This window comes from Myxocyprinus asiaticus, chromosome 21 (genome assembly GCF_019703515.2).
Source record: "Myxocyprinus asiaticus isolate MX2 ecotype Aquarium Trade chromosome 21, UBuf_Myxa_2, whole genome shotgun sequence".
Taxonomy (NCBI): domain Eukaryota; kingdom Metazoa; phylum Chordata; class Actinopteri; order Cypriniformes; family Catostomidae; genus Myxocyprinus; species Myxocyprinus asiaticus.
The window spans coordinates 32429143-32447807 of record NC_059364.1 but is presented as its reverse complement, the minus strand read 5'-3'; the positions used below and the strand labels follow the sequence as shown (position 1 = coordinate 32447807).

Genomic DNA, 18665 nt, shown 5'->3' with positions numbered 1-18665 from the left:
GCACCCCTGCACTAATAAATAGATTACATTAAATCTGCCCATGAATAATAGTAATAAATAAAATGCACTGTTAAAATACAAACTGCTTATTCTGTTTGTTCATTGCACAACATAAAACATTTTTACTGCAGAATGCAAATACGCACACAAAATAGTAAACGCATGCATATAAGAGATACGTTGCTTTGATCAACTTCCTGTTGCTCCTTTACTAACACCATTTGGAAGAGGTGAACAGGGCAAGACTATGATGTAAACGCTTGTAAGACCATGCTGGTCTGAAGTGAGAGTGGACAGTCAAACACAAACAAACCATCAGAACAAGTATTTATTTTCATACAAATTATCAAAAAAGTTTAAGAAATACAGATTTTAAATAATTTATACTCATGACAAACATTTCTGAATTTTTCTGTTTTGAGGAAGACTGATTTGCTTAAACAAAATTCACTCTGAATTCCAAACAACAGAGAACATATTATAGCATATTAAACAGAATCAAATCTTGTCGTTTTTAGTTTAAGCCCTTGTTTTGTGAATTCAAAGAGTAATATTAATAAACACTAAACAGAACCACACATGGTGTTTCTGGAAAAAGATGCCCCATATATTTTGTAAACAGATGAAATAGGCAAGAAATAGAAAAGGTAGCAGCACACAGACTCCCCTGATCCTGAGAGCTCACAGTGTGCACAATAACCACATACATCCTTTAATGAGATGGCTAGAAAGACCTTGAAACAAAATGAACCTTGCAGTATATGTACATAAAAATATGTTCAGTCCAAACATTTAAGACAGCTGATATAAATAAGAATTTGTAAAAACAAATTGATAGCCAATATGTAAACAATTACATGCATCAGATATGTGTTGTGAAAGACTATAACCATTAATGAGTGCACAAAACCCCCATATAAAAATTGTTTGCACAAGGAACGTGCACCAATGCCAACAAAGGTGCTGTGTAAAAACTATTCTTTCTCAGAGTCTACAGACATCTCGCAAATCTCTTCCTTCACTTGCTCTTGCATTTCTAACAGCTCTCCATCTTTCTTTAATAAGTCCTTAAGTTCTTCTAGCTCCTCACTGATTGCTTCTGTGTGCTTTTGGTCTTCTTTATGTGGCTCTTCATCTCTAAGAAGCTCCTCCTCTCTATTCATGAGATCTCCGTTTTCATCACCCTCCATAAACTCTGAAGGACTTTTAAACAGCTCTTCATCTTCTCCATCTAGCTCCATCAGCTGTTGCTCGTCACTTTTGTCCCCTATCTCCACACTCTCTTCATTCTCATGTGCCATGTTCTCCTCAGTCTTCTCAGGTTCCTCTTCTTCTTTCGGCCACTCCTCCTCTTCTTCTTTGCTATCAGCATCTTCGTCTGACTCCGCACAACTCGACTCTGTAGTATGAGTTTCTTCTGCACTTTCTGAAGTGTCTTGTGCTGTTATGCAGGACTGGCCATGAGGACTGTTGGGCACCTCATCCTCTGGTGGAGGCTTCCAGTAGTCATACAGCTTTCCCTGAGAATATAAAAGGAGGCCTATTTAAGGAACAGTTCACCCAGAAATTAATGTTTGACTTTCTTTTTTTCACAAAAGCAACAAAAAAAGGGTAACTTTTTGAAGTACTGGTCGCTCTTTCTCATGCAATTACAATCAATGAGGAAGCTTCAAAATATATGCAAAAGCAACATAAATGTACCATAAAAGTGGTACGTCCAACTTTTAGGGCCCTATGATTTCGGAAAGACGGAACTGCGCTATCCAGTCATAAATGAAATTAACTATAAAGCGCAGAATGTCACGAAATTTGACATATTTGGGAGGAAATGAATGTATAAATGCACAATTAATCAAATTTAAATCATATGTCCTAATGTGATGCTTAAACCACAAAAGGCTGAGATTTTAGTAAAATGTAATATTCAGTGTAGTAGTAGTAACAATAATGATGATAATAATACAGTATATCAATAAATTACATTATATTTAAGCAATATCTCACAAGCAAGAGTTTCATTACTTCATCACATTAATACTGTGATGCTCTACTGTGTAGCACTATTTGACCACAATAATAATAATAATAAAAACTAATAAATGATGGGTTTTGGATTGTGCCGTTAGAATAAGTATAGACGCTCTTCAATTAATAAAAATATTGCAATGGTATGTTGAAAAGTAAATGTTCTGTTTTCATTTGATTACAATTATATTAATTTAATTAGACAGTTTTTATTGTAATTATAAAATGTAATTTTAAATGTAATTAAATTTTAAAACCCGGAATTCAGAGAAAATAAAACAGAAAGCACAGAATTTTGAAAAAATAAAAATGGATTTCATAGGGCCCTAGACTTTTGCGCTATATTCCAAGTCTTCTGAAACCATATGATAGCTTTATGTGAGAAACAATAGAAATGTAAAGTGTTTCGGTCCCTTTCATAGAAATTCTTTACATTTGCTCTAAATCTTCTTGGTGTGATTATTAGAGTTTTTGAGAGAAGTAGCGATATCCAATTCATGAATTAATTGTTCAGACTTTTGAACTGAATCAATTGATTCATTGAAAAGAATCAATCAAAAAGACTCAAAAGATCAATACTTCTCTCCTAAACTCCTTTTAAGGAAAGCTCGGGCTGAAAAGTCAGTTTATTTGCATTCTTCAAAATTTATCTCTTTGGTTTCCACAGTAGAAAGTAAGATAAGAGAGTAAATGATTACAGATTTTTTTTTTTTTTCTTTGGGTGAACATTTTCTTTAAGATTACATGACTGCTACAAAAATGCCTATCAATAACACCACAAAAACATATTCAAACAATACCACAACTCTTCCAGGTGGACTTTACATGGCTGTTTTCAAGCACAATGCTTTCTTTTCAGCTTCATATAAATGATAGATTGTGATTGTGAATGAAAGAACCCATGGTGCTTGAACTCTCAAAACACTTGTACATAAAATGTGCCCTTTATAGTGTGACAAAAGTAATCATAACTTTCTTCAGAATCAGTTGACATATTCTTCATTTCATGTAAGAGATATTACCTCTTGAGGCCTTGTTCGTGTAAGAAGCACCTGCCACTTGGTGTATATCCTTGCCACAAAGTCTTTCACCTACAGACAAAAGGACAAGCATGCTGTTAATAAAAAAAATCTGAAACCCTTTTTATAACAAAAGAATGAGGGATTCTCAGAACAAAGTATAGAATGAGATTGTTCTTTACCTTGCTCCTGTACAGCATTTTCTCGCTCTCCCTTATGTCACATTTAATGTGTTTCTCCAGTTGAGAAGAAAGACTCCGCAGGTCATTCTGGCAGTGACAGAGGGCTTAAGTTAGTCCAACTGAAGCATTAAAATTGTGAAATAAAACAAAAGTGACAAGACAAAGACTAAGGCATGATCAGATGATTCGCTGTTCTCTTAATGCAATACTGAGAGTATAAATAAGCTTTTATTGTGCAAGTCTTTTAGAGTTCACAACTTGACTAGAACCATTTTGTCTCCATAGCATTAAGATAAAATACTAAGGTTGGATAGTATACTGTATATTCACAATAATTTTGCTGCCGATAAATTTAATATGAAGCAACGCTGTACATCAAAATCATTTTAATGTGTTTTTTATTTTGCCACTAAGTTTCTAAAGACTGTATTATTAGACTAGTTTTCAATCCCTCATTGTCTCACAACTTGCATGAGAACATTAATACTGATATGTATTAATAGCGTCTCCGATTTAAACTTTAATCGCAAAAACAGCGTTAGAGTTGTCAAGTTTGATTTCTGTGAATCAGTTCTGATATAAAGAATTTAAATTAATTCAAAGTGCTGAATCAATGAGTCATGTTCACTTAAGTCTTCATGTGTCATTTTTCATTTATTAAAATGCTTCATCAAAAAATATACATAGGTAAATAATGCTGTTTATCACTATGTATTGTTATATTGGTGCATATACAGTGGCAAGAAAATGTGAACGCTTTGAAATTGCTTGCATTTATGTATAAATTTGTCTTAAAATCTGGTCTGACCTTTATCTAAGTTACAATAATGAACAAACACAATCTGTTTTAACTAATAACACACACATGATTGTATTGTTCTCGTACATACTGAATACATCATTCAAACATTCACAATGTAGGTTGGAAAAAGTATGTGAACCCCTAGGCTAATAACATCAACAAAAGCTAATTAGAATCAGAAGCTGACAAACCTGGCATCCAAGTAATGAAACGTGATTGGAGGTGTGGGTTAGAGCTACTTTGACTTATAAAAAGCACTCAAAAATTTTGAGTTTGCTAATCACAAGAACCATCTCCTGACATGGACCTGCCTCGCATCAAGTATTGTTGCGTCATGATTTGGGGCTGCTTCGGGGCCTTGACCGATTCCATCACCGAGGGAAAAATTAATTCCCAAGTTTATCAAGATATCCTACAGGATAATGTCAGGGTGGCTGTGCGCCAGCTGAAGCTCAGTAGAAGTTATATAGAAGTAAATCCACAACAGAATGGAAAAAAAAGAAAATCCACTTTTTGGAGTGGCCCAGTCAGAGCCCAGACCTTAACCCAATAGAGATGCTGTGGAATGACCTCAATAGAGCCGTTCACACTAGACATCCAATATGGCTGAGCCAAAGTAGTTCTGTAAGGAAGAATGGTCCTAAATTCCTTCTGAACATTGTGCAGATCTAATCCACAGCTACCGGAAATGCTTGGTTGCGGTTATTGCAACCAGTTATTAAATTCACATACTTTTTCCACAGCATTGTGAATATTTAATGGGATGTGTTCAATAAAGATCAGAAAGACTGTAATTGTTTGTGTGTTGTTAGCTTAAGCACATTGTGTTTGTCTATACTTGTGACGTTGATGAAGATGAGATCACATTTTATGACCAATTATTGCAGAAAACCAGCTGATTCCAAAGGGTTCACATACTTTGTATTGCCACTGTAAATGAAAATGGTTAAACAGTCTTCGTGTTTATTTAGTGAAAAATATTGCAGACTATTTTTCACAAAGTTTTTACTGTGGAAAAGGAAAAAGTTGGTTATCAAGGTGATGCATAATGAACGCTGTCCTCTTTCACTAGACATCACCCCTGTAGTCAGTAAAAACATCCATCACTTTAATGCACACAAGTGCTTCTTTCTCTATAGACAGAACAATTAGTTATGCTCATAATTGGTCCCTGAGGGTGAGAGTGCTATGAGAAGACAGAGCTGGGCTGTGTCCATTGACAGGGTCATTATGTGATTGATTCACTGACACTGCTCCTTTATGACTCGACTATAAAATGTAATAAAAACCACTTACTCTCTGGTTTGAGGGTAAAAACTCAAAATTGGAGGCTTCGTTTGTCAACGTCAAAAGGCTGTAGCATAGGTAATATGCCTGCATAAAAGGAGATCATTTATAAGCTTAATAAACTCTAAGTGGGCTTGCTATATCACTCTTGAATATTAAAATTGTTCTGATCCAATAGCCTTAAGCCCACAGAGGACTTCCTGCTCACTTGTTGGTCTAGAGTGGCATCACAGTCCTCTGCTCTTTTTGCAGACCTAAAGCTTTTCAGCAGGGATGAGGGACGCATTTGAGGTAGGAAAGGTCTCAGCTCAGATATCTGTAAAAATACAGTGTCAGAAAGCAAGGATGACTTAATAAATCCCAAAAGTCCAGCAATGCAAGCTACTATTGTTTTAATTGGTTATTCTCACCTTAAACTCTGTGCCTGAGGGTTTGTAAGTGCAGGTGTGATTTAAAAGCTTCGAGATTATGGACACACTCAGGTGTCGTTTTAATTGCCTGTTGATTAAAAGGCAAATGAAAAATTACTGCAAATATTTATAGTAATGTTGATTCATCTGCTCTCTCTCTCTCTACAGTTCACATTAAAGTCAACAAGTAGCATTAATATTTATATTGCATTACAGGTTTTCACTCACTTTCCACGACTGCTTTCTGGCAGAAGATAAACGAGCCGCCTGAGGTTGTGATGATCTTCTGACAAATCAGTCAGGGTCTGGCAAGCTTTAGATATCTGTAGATATACAAACAGAAAAGCGGTGTTAACTGAAGAAATGGTTCCATTGTGAATGGAACTGATACTTTAATGAATTCACAGCTCAACAATATATATGGCTCGATGATCCGAGGCCAGTATGTCGCTGTCACAACATCTTACATCAGTTGCTCTGTGTTTTATGCCTTGGAAATGTAAACATTTGGTTTTCTGGGATGTATTAAACATATTTTTTGCAAATTCTACTGATTTTTATGTCACCAGGGTAAAGTAATCTAGGGGTTTTTCAAGGGGGCCGCGAGGGGGTTCATAAACATTTTTAGGGAAAGAAAAAAAAGTGTTCATAAAAGTAAAACAGTAAATAGCCATATTTACTGAATTTGACTTTATTGCCATTTCAGTTTAATCAATATGTTCAATAATCAATGGGGGGGGGGGTGTTGGATTTTCTTCCCAATTTGGTATGCCCAAGCTCTAGTTCCTCATGGTGGCGTAGTAGACACCTCAATCCGGGTGGCGGAGGACGAATCTCAGTTGCCTCCGTATCTGAGACAGTCAATCCGCACATCTTATAACGTGGCTTGTTGAGCGCGTTACCGCAGAGATGTAGTGTGTGTGGAGGCTTCACGCTATTCTCCACGGCATCCACTCACAACTCGCCATACGCCCCACCGAGAGTGAGAACCACATTATGGTGACAACAAGGAGGTTAACCCATGTGACTCTACTCTCCCTAGCAACCGGGCCAATTGGTTGCTTCGGAGACCTGGTTGGAGTCACTCAGCACGCCCTGGTTTCGAACTCGTGACTCCAGGGGTGGTAGTCAGCGTCTTTACTTGCTGAGCTACCCAGGCCCCCAGGTTTCTACATTTAACATTACTGAATTATTGGCTAGAAAAAAAGATATGCTGTCAACGCACTACAACATTAGGCTAAATATTTTCCAGACAATTAGAGATGCATTGATATGAAAATTTTTGGCCGATAGAATACAGATTTTAACAAACAAAATTTAGGCCGATTCAGATATTTTGCCACTTACCCACCTTATTTTGTCATCAGATCACTGTTTTGCATAGGAATTATGCTTTAAAAATGTACAAAGAGGTACAAATGCTATTTTATTGTTCTAACAATAAATTGAACATGGACTGGATCTTTTGAACACATGACAATTTAAGAGAGGCATTAAAAAAATTCACTATTCATAGTCAGCCATAATTAATTCATGAGTAAATGGTCCAAAAATAGGGCAATTTTTGAGATTAAGCGAGTAGCATTCAGCTGGTCATGTGATTCTAACATGGCAGCCCCCATGAGGGGACCCTCTCCGTGTAGAATAAAAAAGCTTTTATAAGGTTACTGATATGACTATGAGTTTTCATCTCATGTAAGTGCTCATGATTTTATACATACTGTATGTTTCAAAATTACAATTAATTTCTTGAGTAAAACTTTTTAAATGAGGAAAAAAATTACTGAGTCCACCTTTAAATTATCTTATAATATCGCAAAAAAAAAGTATAATTCTGCTGTTTGAACACAAAAATATGTAGCGACCTTTATATACTGTATTTTAGGAGGGGGTCCCTCACCAGGTGATTGTCATATCTAGGGGTCCTTGTCAACAAAAAGTTTGAAAACCCCTGATCTAGCTGACAGAAATGGATGAGGTTTTCTCGAAATTATGAGAATGTTTTGTGACAGCGTCCAAGGCATCATTTAAAATAGATTGCATTTTTTTTAAACCTTGATGAATAGATTTTATAACTTAGAAATAGTGAAAAATTGGCAGGGCAAAAAAAAAATCTAAACTACTGGCTGACCATGTTATCAAAAAATAATCCTTATTGTTGAGCTCTGGAACAGAGTAAACAGTCAGAAGTCTTATTGACCTGTACTTCCCAGTGTGTGATGTTCTTAAGCAGGTTCTGGAGGAGGAGGCTGAAGTGTCCAGTTGGCAGGAGCTGGAAATGAGTCTCCAGTCCGATTCTACATGTCACTGTTAGAAGTAACAGCAACTCCTTGTCAGTGTACGCTCTCGGACACAGCGCAGTGCATAGGAACAGGTACTGAGTGCATACACAAACACAGGCACAAAGAACATTGACAATGTCATTTCAGTTCATAACGGACTTATCATTCATTTAAAAATCTAACAACGAAACATCTCACACTAACCATACCTTGAGAACACTCTCCAAATTATGCACTGGAAAAGTGGCATGATCTTTCATATCAGAAATCAGTCTTTCGTGGCTGGTTTCTTCTGGCTGAAAGCCCTCTCTGCCAAGACATAGAAATGTGTGACAAATAATGGAACACTCTTTAGTTAGTGTTTCCTCGCTAGATGATTGTCTTATAATAAAGCAATAAGCAACGAGAGGCCATGCGTTACAGTTAGTTTTAACGTGATGGGTAAGGGGTGTACTTAGGCACGACTTGAATTGGAGTACCAAACAAACCCCTTAACCGTGGTAGAATCCCTGTAAAGCACAGCCCCGAGTGGCTTATTGCTTTACAAAATGGCAGCAACAGCATTATGATAAAAGATCCTAAAGTTCAATAAATAGCTTAAGTTTTCATTAATAATAACTGAAATTAACTATTTTTCTAGCAAGTAATATAGCTCATTAGACTAATTGTAGGAGGTTTACAGTTGCTAGACTTGGTGCATAAATACAGAATGTGTGCGCGATTTATTAACATTTTACAATGGCTTCAAACTTGGCTCATCCAATCAGAATTACAGAGCCAATCTGTATTATAAATTATGATCTATGTCAACTAATCTAAATTACAAAAACAAAGCTTGTCAAAGCTAGTGCAAATGCTTGTAAAAGTCCTAATGTTGAAGTTAAAATGGTTAAGTGCTCACAAAAGGTCTCCTTCAGTAAAAGGGGGTTCCAGGGCCTCCAGAGGGAAGAGACCGATGAATGATGCTCCCATGTTAAGGAACACCAGTGCAATATCCCGTACAGTGGGCACCCACACCTTAAACAGTCGGCTATGGTTTTCCACTATAAAAAAAAAAAGTAAATGTTAGTACTTCTTGCAGTTCTACAAGAAGAGAACAGCACATTTGGCCAATATGAGGTTCTTTGAGCATACCTATGTGTTCAGCAGCAGACAAAGTGATGGTTTGCAGAGACTGTAGGATCCGTGAGGAAGTGATGGGGTTTGGGTGAACTGACATCATCTGTAAAAGTATTATGGTTATATAATTTTACATACGTTTCAAGCAGAAGACTGTGCACTCTGTGAAGAATTGGTTGTAATTAATGATGACATTTTCATTGAGTACACTGAATTGATTTTGAATGGATTTTAAATAGAGTCCCCAAATGGAGCATTAAAGTCATAAGGTCTCAACAAAGTTTACTGACTGTAATGTATAGGTTTTGGCAGGTTTGAGCCTACATATCGCAAAGGTATGCAGGTTTCTCAAAAATATAAGCAAGCCTGAACAAAATGCAACCAAGCAGATTTATAACTCACTTTAGATGTATATCAAGGTCCTAAAACTTCAACAAATTATATAACAATACAAAAGGAAAGCTAAAATACATGTGGCTTGAGATGAAACCTACTGTACAGTGGCCCCCCAAAAAAGTATTTGGATACTAAAGCGACAATTAATGTATGAATGGCTCTGCATTAGTTAAAACGCATTAAAAATCAAATCAAACCAAGTGGCAAGTATGAACAAATTACCCTAGGCCTACTCTCAACTAACTTCTGAGGCTCTGAGGTAATTTACAGAAGTTGTATGAAGTCATAAATACATTTTTAATTGTGGCTTAAGTGCCCAAATACTTTTTTGGGACCACTGCATTTACATATATTGTTGACCGAGCATATGGTTTGTGGGAGAGTGTGTTTAAGGTATAAAATATGAGGTAGGTGGGCGGCTTTACCTGGAAAAGCCAGCGTGTAACCTCAGGCTGACAAGGGAAAGAACAGTAGGCTTTCCTCAGCAAGCCTGCACTAATCAGGTGCAACACTTTCTCAGTACTTGCCCTGCGGAGGAAAAACAGAAGAATAAGTTACCAACACATGACATAAAAAGACCCTAAAACTACAAAACCCATTGCAAATGAACAGGATACAAATCATAACAGAAGCATCTCCTTTATTACTCACATCACAAATAATCATTCTTCATTTATTTTTACCAATAAAAAGCAGATCTCATCAATAACTAAAATCTTATCTCAACGGAAGAATTAAAGGTGCACAGTAATTTTTTTTTGTTGCGCTGTCATCTTTGACTTATACTGACACCTAGCAGCGTAGTTGTAGCATCACTCAAAAGCAATAGTTTTCCGTTACCAATGCAATTGTAGATATGCATTATTCACAGTCTGCAATGATCATTTATTCCACGAAAGAAGAAAGAGGGCAATAATGAGGGGGTTACTGAGATGAAATTAGTATTCTGTGATCTTAACAAGGGGGCCCCTATAAGGCAGAGCACCTCCATTTAAAATAAAACAGCTTTTATTAGGCTACTGATATGACTGGAGTCTTCATCTCATGTGTACATCATTTTTAACTTTTTAGCTTAGAAGTACTTTTTGGTTTAAAAGCACTATTCATTTAAGGGTAAAACTTTTTAAATAAGAAAAAATAAATAACTTTGCACCTTTAAAAGGAATATTCCAGGTTCAATAAGTTAATCTCAATGACAGCATTTGAGGCTAAATGTTGAAAACCACAAAATTAAAATCGATTCGTCCCTCCTGTTCCTTAAAAAAACGAAAAAACAATCCGGGTTACAGTGAGGCACTAACAATGAAAGTGAATGGGGCCAATCTGTAAATATTAAAAAAACTCACCGTTTTGAAAGTATAGTCACAAGATGTAAACAATATGAGTGTTAACAGAATAATTAAATGTCAGTGCTTTTATAAAATTATAAGCTTCACATTTCTGCCTTAAAACACTCCAAAAATTGGCCCCATTCACTTCCACTGTAAGTGCCTCACTGTAACCTTGATTTTCGCTTTTTTATATATATATATATATATAAAAGAAAAGGCAGCACGAGTCTAAATATATATATTTTGTTTTTTTGTTTTTGTGGTAATCAACATTATGCTACAACTGTTGTTGATTGAGCTTAACTTGTATTGAACCCGGAATATTCCTTTAAGCAAACCTGTTTATTTTCAGTGTCATCAACTAGTACATTTTGGCAATTCACAGAATAGCATTTTATATTATAAGCAAGAAGAACCTTGACATAGGTTTTGTTAGGGTTCAGAGCATAATTTGTGTCTATTTAATGGTGACAGTCTTACTGAAGGAGGATTTGTTGTGATCTGTTTTGTGGAGTGACACTAATCTTCCTCAGGTCCAGAGTCTCATGACTGAAGAGTCGGCCAAACTTAGCAGGTGTGAACACTTCCTCTCCTGGGTGGATGTCCCTGATGGCACATGAGGCAACCGAGAACCTTTGCAAGAATTCCCTAAACATGAACAGATAATAATGATAAATGATAAAATATTCAAGAGGCTTAAAGGAAATAGAGCTACTAATTAAGACAAAGAAGCATGCATTCAATAATTGCACAATTTCACACATTAATATGCCTACACATTAATTTCTAAAACTAGGTAAACATGTTTAAAAAGTCCTTATTCCACTTAAAAACATTAATTAAAAAATATGACTTCATTATTCAGTTTGATTATGCTTTCAACTACCAGTAAGAGTTTAGCACATTTTACTATTTTTTTTTTTTTATCCATTCCACAGATTTTCCCACAAAATGTGAAAAAGTCAAATTCCATCTGGCCCTGCTTATGTCTAACATGCCTCATCTTTCATATTGACAGCTTGCTACTCCCAGTTGTTGTGAAAGAAAGTCACTTGGCATCTTTCTGACAACTCATTACTATAGCAACCACTGTGGATATATCGGAAATTCACTGAATTTTCGGAATTTCTGAACAAACTGATCTGAATTGACAAATCGGAATTGTGTGCAGTGAAAACGGAGCCTAACGGACAACCACTTACAGTATGAAAAAAATACCTTTGCTCATGTGAAATTTCTTCATCTTTATTTTCACTGTTCTCATCATCATTGAAATTCAGCAGGTCCTCTTCGCAAGATGCAAGTAACTGTCTCTCCAGCTCTTTTGACCTGTGTATTACAAAGTGCGTAAAGTAATTATTTGCCATTTATTATTAGGGTGATGCTGTATGATAAATGCATAATGACAGGTTTAGGAGGCTGAGGGTGTGAGTTGACCGTTTAATCTGTCAATTTTACACACACAAGGTGTTAATGTCAACCAGAGTGCCTGGCATCAATGCATACATAAGCAGCATAAAAGAAAAAGAGAATATTAATTCAGACTAGACTTGAGTGGATCTTGTCCATGCAAAATTCACATAATGCTAGGGTGTGGTGGGCGGTGGATAAGGTGTTCTGAGAGGTTTTCAGCACATTTCTAGGTAGTCGTATGTCTCTATGACATTCCCTGTGATGTGGCTTGGGTAATTCCTTCAATTTAAATATATGGGATATTTTTGGACAGGCAAAAGTTAAGAGTTCTGAAAAATCTCTATTCCTACATATGAGCAATAGCTACAGTGATGCATGCCTTAGCAAGCACAACAAATAAAACCTCCTGACATTACGAATGCAGAGATTTTGATCTCTCGGTCATAGACCAACCTTTGATATTGTTCCTTCTCTCGCAGCATCTGCTCCAGTGTATTTCTATAACTAACTGCTTTGGTTTTCACTGCCTCGGGCTAATGGAGATAAATAAAAAATAAGGAGATCAGAAACATCGAAGAGTGATTAATGACACTTGAGTTAATCATGGGTTTTCCTTTGTCACTAGACTAGACTTAACTTACAGCTGATTTTGGGACTGGTGTCATGGGCTCAGAGAAAGCATCTTTCTCAGGGGTAACAGGCACACGAACACTCCAATCCATGATCTCCCTCAGGGATGGTAGCTGGTCCTTGTCATGACCGCTGCTGCTGCTGCTCAGGCTGATAGCACAGCTTTCTCTCAGATCATCTCCCGAGTCATCTCCCAGCTCAATATCTAAGGGATCTTTCCACAGTGGGCAGCGTTTCTTTTCTGTTGATCCTTCCACTTTCACAGACACAGCTGGGATAGACATGTTAGCCTTGGGGCTGCGTGAGTGCTCCTCTTTCAAGTGCGTTCTTTCATCCAGTTCCATCTTACATGAAATGGCTTGTTCAGAAAAGCTTGGTGTTCTTAGATCGGGCTGATGGGGGGGTGAGAAAATTTTAACACTCTCCTTGTGCCTGGATGAGGAGCTTGGGTGTGTGGAGACAGTACAACCTTCTCTTTCTCCATTTATATTTTTGCTATGGGTTTTGGGAGATGAAATGCAAGGGTCGGGAGAAAAGAGGGTCTCGATGCTGTCAAACGTTGTGCTTGACTTAGGAGAGATTTTGCGAAATTGCGGTTGGCTATATGGAGTTTTGGGATTTTTGATGCCACGTGCTACCATAGCGTCTTTAGGCTCTCCAGTTAAGGGGAATTTAGTGAACTGAAATGAGTGCGGTTTGTCGCTTTCTGTGTTTGACTTGTTGCTGGGCTCCTTACAAGGTTTAAACAGCTGCCTGGGCAGGGAGGATGGAGGTCTTGGTTTGTTGGTGTCTGATGTGGGACTGAGTGGTTTAGGTGACAGTTTCTCCTTTATAGTTAGCACAGACTCACTGCTGCAGTTCAAGAAAGCACGTCTGACATACTTTGGAGGCGAGTTTATACTTGAAGAGCTGGGTGTGAGCTGGACATCTAGACTTGGCCGCTTAATTTCCCTCTCATTGCCTGTAATAGCCTCCCCTTTTCTCTTTGCAGAAAGGTAAAGCCTGCCCTCTGTTGGCAAAATGGGGTAATTGATGGAGACAGAACACCAGTTTAGTTAGAAAAGTGCAATTCAATTAGCTGAGCAGTATCAGTAATGCAACAAAGGGTAATAATCTTTACCTGAGGAAGTCTTCTGGTGAGGGGTGCTTAATTCCTGAAATAAAACCAATGAAAAGGAGACAGATCATTACCCATTTGGGGTAGCCACATATAGCTGGGCCTGAACATGCTTAAAGGTGAATTGTGCAATTTATATGCCACTTGCAGCATCAAACAGAATTGAACAGAACAGAAATAATTACTGTTTTCAAACAGGTTTCACAAATACTCCCCCTTCTGCCATTGGTCAGACAAAAACACAGTCCTGCCCCAAACTCACGCCATTAGTTGAGCACATTCGGGCTGGTTGGGATGATCAAACAAACAGTGCAACGTTGAAAGTGCCAGTGTTTACGCTTTTAGAAGCATTTAACATATAAACGTATTACTTATAGTTGAAAAAAGTATAGAAAAAAATGACACACTTCTCCACAAACGTGCTCACCGTCACTTCATAAAGAGAGGCATCATACATCAAATTATGCAACACAAATTAAGAGCTCTTACTGTACCTTCTGCGAAGACATGTTGCTAAATGGTTTGTCGTTTCTATTCTCCTCTCTATCTTTCCTTTGATCAGGGTGGTGAATGTTTCGCTCCCCTGTGTTAATTGAGCTGTTAGGCCTTTGCTTGAATGAGAAGGAACTATGGCTCTCAGGATTAGGCCTGGAATGAGATGACTGAAGAACTGAATGCCTCCGAAACGTTGTCGTACAGCAATCTGAATGAAACATACTTCCTCCAACCTAGACAAGGAATATCAGAGCTTTAATGGTTCAGAAGTTAAATGCCAGGAAGCAGACAGCAACGACAGACTATAACAATTATGACTACAGTGAATAAAGTTTCAGGTTTCCCAGATTTATTGTCAAATTAATAATTTTTCCCATGACCTTTCCAGTCATTTTGGATTACTTAAATCACTTCGATTCAAATGAATTTGCTAATGAATCATTCAGACTGATTTGAAAACCGGTTTGACCAATTCATTGAGGAAAAAAAAGAAAAGACATTTGAAATGATGATTTACTCACAATCCGAACATCACTATCTATAGTAGGGATGTGCTACGGTGGTTGATTAATCGACTAACAACAACTGTCATCCAAGTGCTATATCAACAACACATTACAAGTCGATCACTGTCGGATGATAAATCCTCTGCTGTAAGTAATGTTCACGTATTTTTGAGGTGCTTTGGATAGACTAAAGTATTTTGCTGATTCTGTCTGTCACTGTTTAAATAAATAATTGCAGCTTCTCAATGTCGTGAACTAGATGTGTACATGCAGTATTATCTTTTAGTTCTGCGCTTTGAACAGTGAGGATCGCCCTGAGACTCCCAAGCTCTCCGTTTACATCGAAGCGCATCATTCTGCATTCAGGATGTGTATAAATGGTTTTGTGCCGTTCTTTATTGGAGCATTTCTTATTTCATGCTTTTCTTACTTTGATAGTTTTGTGCAATAAGATGTTATAGTTATTTAGCCTTTTTATTTGTTGAATATCCATTCGTTCCAATGTTGAAGTGCTGCGCTTAGGATCCATACAGCCTTCTGAAACGTATCTGTTCGGGGTCACATGACCATAACAGAGTTTAATTATACATTATTATCCTTAACACATGACTAGTCAACTAGTCGTTCAAACAACCGACCGACTAGTCGATTATGAAAATTATTAGTTTTGCACATCTCTAATATATAGCAGCAATATCTAGACCAGAGGAACACTATCATAATAAACATTTTCAGACCTTCTCAAGACATTTAAGTTCTTATTTATGACTGACTGTTCTAATCTCAATATAGTCCAAATGGAAAAACTCGCAACTCACTTTTATTTATTCATACAAACAGGAATTGTCAACCGAGATATCCAATGTTCTTTTATTTGTTCATCAGTACAAAAGTGTGCAATAAAGTTCTCTGTGCATATAAAAAAAAGACACAATATGCACTGAGCACTTTATTGCACATTTTTGTATCGATGAACAAATAAAAGAAGAACATTGGATATCTCGGCTGACAATCCTTTTTGTGTGGATAAAAGTTGCAATTTTTTTTCCATTTGAACAATATCGGAATTGAAGCATTCGCAATCACGTCACAAATCTTTTCGACAATTTTAAAATTCCCTGATATTTCCATATTTTTTCCAAGATCATGGGAACTCTGAATTTAAATACCAGAAGAAACAGTGATCAGAGATGCCAATGTAATGACCACAGCAACAAAAATTTAGAAAAAGCGTTCAACAAAAAATGAACAACATAGGAGCTGGTTATTAAAACTGTGAATAATAACATATAAAATGCATTAAAAACGTAGTAGTAGTTGCATTTACCCTCAGGTTTTTATTTAGCTCCTTACTGAGTGCAATAGAAAGTTCTTTGTCTCTGATGTAAGAACCTGTCCTTTTCACCTCCTTTTTAACCATGGGATTTAGGGGCCCGTCCTTAAAGGAGTGACTGTTTCCATTGTTTTGTTGTAGTTTTCTCACAACAACGCTGCAATTTTGAAATCTGACGGAGGCGGCTTTGGACTTGTCTCTCTGCTCCAGCTCAGGGTTTTTGATTGGCAGTATGCTACGTTTAGGCAGTGAGCTTAACAGTTTTGGAGTCTTCTTATGAAGTTCAAGATGTGGTCTTCCTGATACAGGATGGGATATGCCATCTAAACTTTGGCGCCGAGGTGTACCAAGAGGAATGTATTCTTTCACTTAAAGAAGAAAAGACGGTAAGTCAGACATTTAGGCAAGAACTTTAAAAGCAACAGCAACCCTCCTCCATACCACAATGGGAGCTTAATCAATCCCCTTGCAAACCAGTAATAAATGCGAGTGCAAGTTGATTATGATAGTTAGCAGCCACAAATCAGACTGTCTGGTAAATATGAAAGAGAACTGACATTACAGTTGATAGGTCTAGAAAAACTAAAGGGGAAAAATGAAGCAAGGATGAAGACATTGCATTTGCCCAAACACTGAAAGACAGACAATGCATCAAACGTTACCAAACTTGTTAGTTGGCACAACCCAGTCACTGACTGGAAAATATGAAGAGAAGTGACATCATGACAGCTGATAAGTCTAAAATAAGGAAGGGAGGGTGGGAGGATCAGCAAGGATAAAGGAAAATATTGCACATGCCCATACGCTGAAGGACATTACCATTGTGCCATACCGCAGTAAGCCCACAAGCAGATCAAAAACAGCCGATCAGAAGCAGCAACACACCAAGCATCCCTGTACAGTATACACAACACTGGTGAACTATATCTCACCCTCAGAGGTGAAGCGTTGCTTGAGGCTACTTGACATTTTATAGTGATGAAAGATAAACATGTGTCTTTAAAAGTCTTCGGTGTCATCTGCACGGAGTGAGATGCATGTATCATTTGTTAAGACAAGTAAACTTATACGTGAGCATGCAAACCTCTCATTTATTTACATAACCAAAACCTGCTTTTTTGCAGGTTTTGTCTGTGCAATTATTCCCCATACACTTCGTTTTAACAGGGTTACTTTATTTTACATACATACTAATACTTAGAACCTATACTTTACCAATGGCAGTCAGTATAGACCTATTTTATATTCACCTCACCTGTGCTACATGGTTCCAGGTTGGCAAGTGGGCGTGTGTCTGCAAATAACAAAGAAAATGGTTAAAGGTTAACATTTGAAAAACAGAGCAAAATAAATCAGGTAGGTTTTCGCAGTCACCTGATGTAACATAAAAAGGTAAATACGAAATACCTGCGTTGAGTGCTTCCGTCACAGTGATGACTGACTCTTTACTTTCTAACAGAGAAGTCTCTGCCTCTCTGGGCGGGAATGAGAGCTTTCGCTTTGTGCACAAACAGAGCTAGTATGCTGCTGTCCAAGTATCAATTTCAATTCAGGTAACCAGTCTAAGTTGATTTAGCCAGACAATTTCGTTTGACAAAAAACAAACAAACAACCAACCACTCCAAAAATCCAAACACCGCTCATTCACTAGTGTCAAAGATGCTACCTACCTATAAGATGCTCTTAAAACATGGCGAATTAAAACAAACAGCTGTCCGATCAAACCACTGCTTTTACAAAAGGACTTAATTAATTATGACGATAACAGGTAAAGTTTGCCAGTATACTAGTAAACCACGAATTACTAGCTGTCAAACCCAGCGAGTGGCGTTTGTTTGACCTTTTGCGGCGTTTAAATTCTGAAACACAAAACATGAATATAATAAACCTTTAAGAATTGTCTAAATAACTCGATAAACAAATCGTACCAGCCATTATGCAGATTTATTCGATCAACTCCATGATGAATAAACGGTTGTTGTTCTCAGCAGTAGCCGCCATCTGTATGTAGGAGGAGCGGGTGATGTAATTTACGGAAACGGCCACTGTGAGTGCTCTAGTGTGCGCGCCAAAATTAAAAATGAGTTTAGTTTTAGTGTGAAGAAAGAGTCCATCTTTGTAGATTACAGGAACGACTGAATCAAATCTGGTCTTTATGGAGGGCTACATTACTCATTAATAAATAATTAAATACATATTAAAATCGTAAAATAATACTACTACTACTAATAATAATAATAATAATAATAATTAAATGAATCATTAAATCACGATATAAATCAATAAATGTCCCTTTATCCCATTTTAGCACTAGTTTG

At 37.1% G+C, this 18665-nt stretch overlaps 1 protein-coding gene across 4 annotated transcripts; it reads right to left on the bottom strand.

The window, feature by feature from the left end:
• Positions 1-310: 310 nt before the first annotated feature.
• Positions 311-18361, bottom strand: LOC127412215 (SMC5-SMC6 complex localization factor protein 2-like). Of its 4 annotated transcripts, none has more exons than XM_051648418.1 (22): positions 18276-18359; positions 17603-17641; positions 17280-17366; positions 16342-16715; positions 14508-14741; positions 14017-14050; positions 12908-13905; positions 12720-12799; positions 12072-12182; positions 11334-11501; positions 9948-10050; positions 9142-9229; positions 8909-9050; positions 8217-8316; positions 7926-8102; positions 5954-6048; positions 5726-5813; positions 5524-5631; positions 5325-5402; positions 3227-3313; positions 3048-3116; positions 311-1520 (listed from the first exon to the last, which is right to left on the bottom strand). In XM_051648418.1, exons 3-22 carry the CDS (start codon positions 17338-17340, stop codon positions 975-977), a joined length of 3741 nt encoding a protein of 1246 aa, XP_051504378.1. In that variant the 5' UTR covers positions 17341-17366; positions 17603-17641; positions 18276-18359; the 3' UTR covers positions 311-974. The 4 variants fall into 4 exon arrangements, with proteins under 4 accessions (XP_051504378.1, XP_051504377.1, XP_051504379.1 ...); XM_051648417.1 differs by lacking the exon at positions 18276-18359 and adding an exon at positions 17755-18238; XM_051648419.1 differs by lacking the exon at positions 17280-17366.
• Between the last annotated feature and the right edge of the window lie 304 nt (positions 18362-18665).

Coding starts and splice junctions, on each gene's coding strand:
- LOC127412215 (XM_051648418.1), bottom strand. CDS start 17,340: ATGTTTATCTTTCATCACTATAAAATGTCAAGTAGCCTCAAGCAACGC. Junction 8,317..8,908: donor TTTACTGAAGGAGACCTTTT/GTGAGCACTTAA, acceptor ATGTCTTGGCAG/AGAGGGCTTTCAGCCAGAAG. Junction 5,632..5,725: donor CCTCAGGCACAGAGTTTAAG/GTGAGAATAACC, acceptor GTATTTTTACAG/ATATCTGAGCTGAGACCTTT.